Consider the following 2,842-nt stretch of genomic DNA (forward strand, 5'->3'; position numbering starts at 1 on the left):
GAGGACGCCAACGCCGCCTTCGTGCTGGGCCTGCAGGCCACTGTCCTCACCGTCTACCGCAACATCCTCGACAGCGTACAGAAGGACATCGGTACGTACCGATGACGTTTTTCTCTTTTCCCTCGTTTTCTTACTTTTTCGGCGAAGGTGGGCCACTGACCGTCCAACGCTCGTACAGAGCCGTACCTGTTGCCGGCGATTTTGGCGCAGCCGGCGAGCGTGTTCTCCAACACGTCCGACCGAAAGAGCTCGGCATCAGCCAAGCTCCACGAGCTGCTCCGAGGTATGGAGACCCGACTACGCGCGCACGACACACAACACGCCACGACACAGGCCTAACCTCGAGTGTCACGATTCTTTCTTTTCTGTTCTTTTCTGTTGTCCATGATGCAGACTCGCTCAACACGCCGGAAGACATCATGCGGGTGCTGGACGGGCTGCTGGAGCGGTTCCGGCAGGCGGACCTCTTCCCGTCCGTCATCAAGCAGCTCTGCGTGCAGATCTTCTACTGGCTCGACATCTCCCTCTTCAACTACCTCGCCAAGACCGACGTACGCCATTGTTTATTTCTTTCTTTGTTTTGATTGTTTTGATTTTGTTTTTGTTTGTTTTTGTGTGGGTGCTCACGACGGGGTCGGTGCACAGAATCTGTGCACGTGCGGTAACGGATTCCAGATCAAGTACGCTCTGGCCGAGATCGCCCAGTGGTTCTACCAGCCTTCCGTGACGCCCTACATCGACTCTGCTACCGCGCGGTACGTGCGTGTATGCGTGCGTGCGTGCGTGCGTGCGTGCGTGCGTGCGTGCGTGCGTGCGTGCGCGTGTGCATTCACTCACGCACACGCACGCATCCAAACGCAGGACGATGCTGGTGCGAATCAACGAGGCGGTGAACGTGTTGGTGATGGACCGCTCCATCTTCTCGAACGAGAGCATCGTGCGCGAGGTGTTCCCCACTCTCAACCCCGTGCAGCTCATGCACCTCCTCGACTCCTTCCGCCCCGACGAGTACCCCCCGCCCCGCCCCTCTTCTCATCTCGCTGTGTGCGGGTCCGCCATTGCCGGCTTGACTGATTTTTGGTGTGTCCCACACAACAGGGTATCGTCGGAGCTGGTGCCAACGGAAGCAAAGCAGTTGCTGGCGCGCATGGCAGGCAAGGCGCGGAACACGACCATGTTCCTTCAGTTCGACACCTCTGTGCTGCTGCCCTCCGCCTAGGCATGAACGCCCAGACACCTCCACTCCGTGGAGATGCTGTACAGACACGCGTGGTTTCAATTTTAATTTTATTATTATTTATTGATGATGGTGACGGTGATGAAGGGATCTCAGTGACTTGGTCCTTGGGCAAAACCGTGGGCACCTTCTCTGTAACTCTTAAGACTCCACCCCATACTACTGGCATACAGCACTAAACTGAGAGGTCTTCAGGCTTCAAGGGTGGCACAACTTACCAAGGAGTGGGGCCATCTGCCAGATGAGGTGAGGTGCTGCTGGAGCACCAACAAGAAGAGATCAACACCTCAACAAAAAGCAGAAACTTTGTGTGATGACATTGGTCTTAGATTTGTTTGTTGAGCAGATGCTACCATGATGTGGTAGCTGGACTATGACCAACTCACTCAAGCTGCAGCTGCAATGTCTGATGTGGAGCACCAACACAGGGAGGCCAAGGCTGCCATCAAGGAGACCTGTTGGAGATGAGCTACTGTCATGCACACCAGGCTGATGGCTGTGGCCAGGGAGAGGTGCAAGTGGGCCACTGTCAAGAAGCAGGTCCACATTGAGGAGGACTCCAATGAAGAGAGATTCATCTTTGACTTCATCATCACCCTCATCATCACCATCAACATGCTTGGAGCTTGGCTGATGTGGAATGACCACATTGAGGAGGTCCATGTTGAGGTGCCTGTCAAGGAGGTGACTGTTGAGGAGGTGCCCATTGAGGAGGACTGATCTCAGCAACCTTTGTGCTGTGGTGATGTGGTGTTGTGCTGGTTGCTGAGAGGTAAGTACTAACAGGATTGCCAAGGCCATCCTCTTCTAGCACAGGGCACCTTCCTATTCTGCCAGGGCCAGGCTGCCATGTGGACTGTCCTCTTTGCCACCAGTGCTGTTCTCCTCCACCAAGATTTTAACACTTTCACATCTCTGGGACTGTTAAGCCAAGGAAATGCAACCCCATCCTCTCTGTGCCATGTTTTATAGACTCAGCCACACTAACTTAACTAACTTATATTTCTTAGCTGTTCAGGCTTACCCTGGTGGCGAAGGACTGAATGCCAAATATTACTGCAAATAGTTTTTCATCGCAGCGAAGGCTGGGGCAACTCATTTCAAATCAAAACTCGACCGGGTCAGCCCTCAAGGTAGGCCGTGTTGAGGTCGCGTTGGTTGTGCTTGAGTGTGGACAGCGGGTATGCGGGTGCAAGAAGCACGTCCAGCTTCCGCTCCACCTCCGTCAGCCTCTTCTTCAACTGTGGGGAAGCAAAAAAACGCATTGCATCATGATCAGGTGCGGTGCGTGGTGCGTATTATTCGTGTGTGTGTGTGTACCTCGGTGAACTCGTCCCACTTCTGGCCACCGCCGGCGCCGGCGTGCTTCGTCTGCTTCTGCTTCTCGAAGAAGGCCTCCAGCTCGAAGTTGATTGCGTTCATGTCGAGGAAGGTGTCCAGCAGCACAAAGAACGGTCGCAGCTCCTCGCCCAGCCGCTCGAGCGCCACGCCACCGCTGCCCGCCGCCGTCGCTGCGGGCGCCGATGATGAGGTCGACGACAGGCTCTTGCGTACGTAGCTCATGCGGTCGGCCGTCTCGTGGAAGAGGTGGGCGTGGCGAGCTTC

The 2,842-nt window shown here is 55.3% G+C and overlaps 3 protein-coding genes across 3 annotated transcripts in view; 2 read left to right on the plus strand and 1 right to left on the minus strand.

Moving 5' to 3' along the window:
* Positions 1 to 1,219, plus strand: part of ACA1_345680 (DIL domain containing protein) — a gene marked incomplete at both ends in the record, with an annotated part of 5,747 nt that extends 4,528 nt beyond the window's left edge. Inside the window, 6 exons of the mRNA XM_004354985.1 lie at positions 37 to 91; positions 179 to 283; positions 394 to 551; positions 646 to 755; positions 862 to 1,008; positions 1,099 to 1,219. Of these exons, the coding sequence (XP_004355037.1) occupies positions 37 to 91; positions 179 to 283; positions 394 to 551; positions 646 to 755; positions 862 to 1,008; positions 1,099 to 1,219 (696 nt within the window). The remainder of the gene's footprint in view (positions 1 to 36; positions 92 to 178; positions 284 to 393; positions 552 to 645; positions 756 to 861; positions 1,009 to 1,098) is intronic.
* A 495-nt stretch (positions 1,220 to 1,714) lies between these two features.
* On the plus strand, positions 1,715 to 2,280 carry ACA1_345890 (uncharacterized protein; the record flags this gene model as incomplete). Its single annotated transcript, XM_004354986.1, has 3 exons — positions 1,715 to 1,936; positions 2,054 to 2,160; positions 2,256 to 2,280. The coding sequence occupies 3 exons, from the start codon at positions 1,715 to 1,717 to the stop codon at positions 2,278 to 2,280; spliced, it is 354 nt and encodes a 117-aa protein (XP_004355038.1).
* Positions 2,281 to 2,358: 78 nt separating this feature from the next.
* Positions 2,359 to 2,800, minus strand: ACA1_345900 (uncharacterized protein; the record flags this gene model as incomplete). The annotated part of the gene is made up of 2 exons (XM_004354987.1): positions 2,359 to 2,478; positions 2,558 to 2,800. The coding sequence occupies 2 exons, from the start codon at positions 2,798 to 2,800 to the stop codon at positions 2,359 to 2,361; spliced, it is 363 nt and encodes a 120-aa protein (XP_004355039.1).
* Positions 2,801 to 2,842: the final 42 nt, after the last annotated feature.

This window comes from Acanthamoeba castellanii (assembly GCF_000313135.1).
Source record: "Acanthamoeba castellanii str. Neff unplaced genomic scaffold scf7180000084657, whole genome shotgun sequence".
NCBI lineage: Eukaryota > Discosea > Longamoebia > Acanthamoebidae > Acanthamoeba > Acanthamoeba castellanii.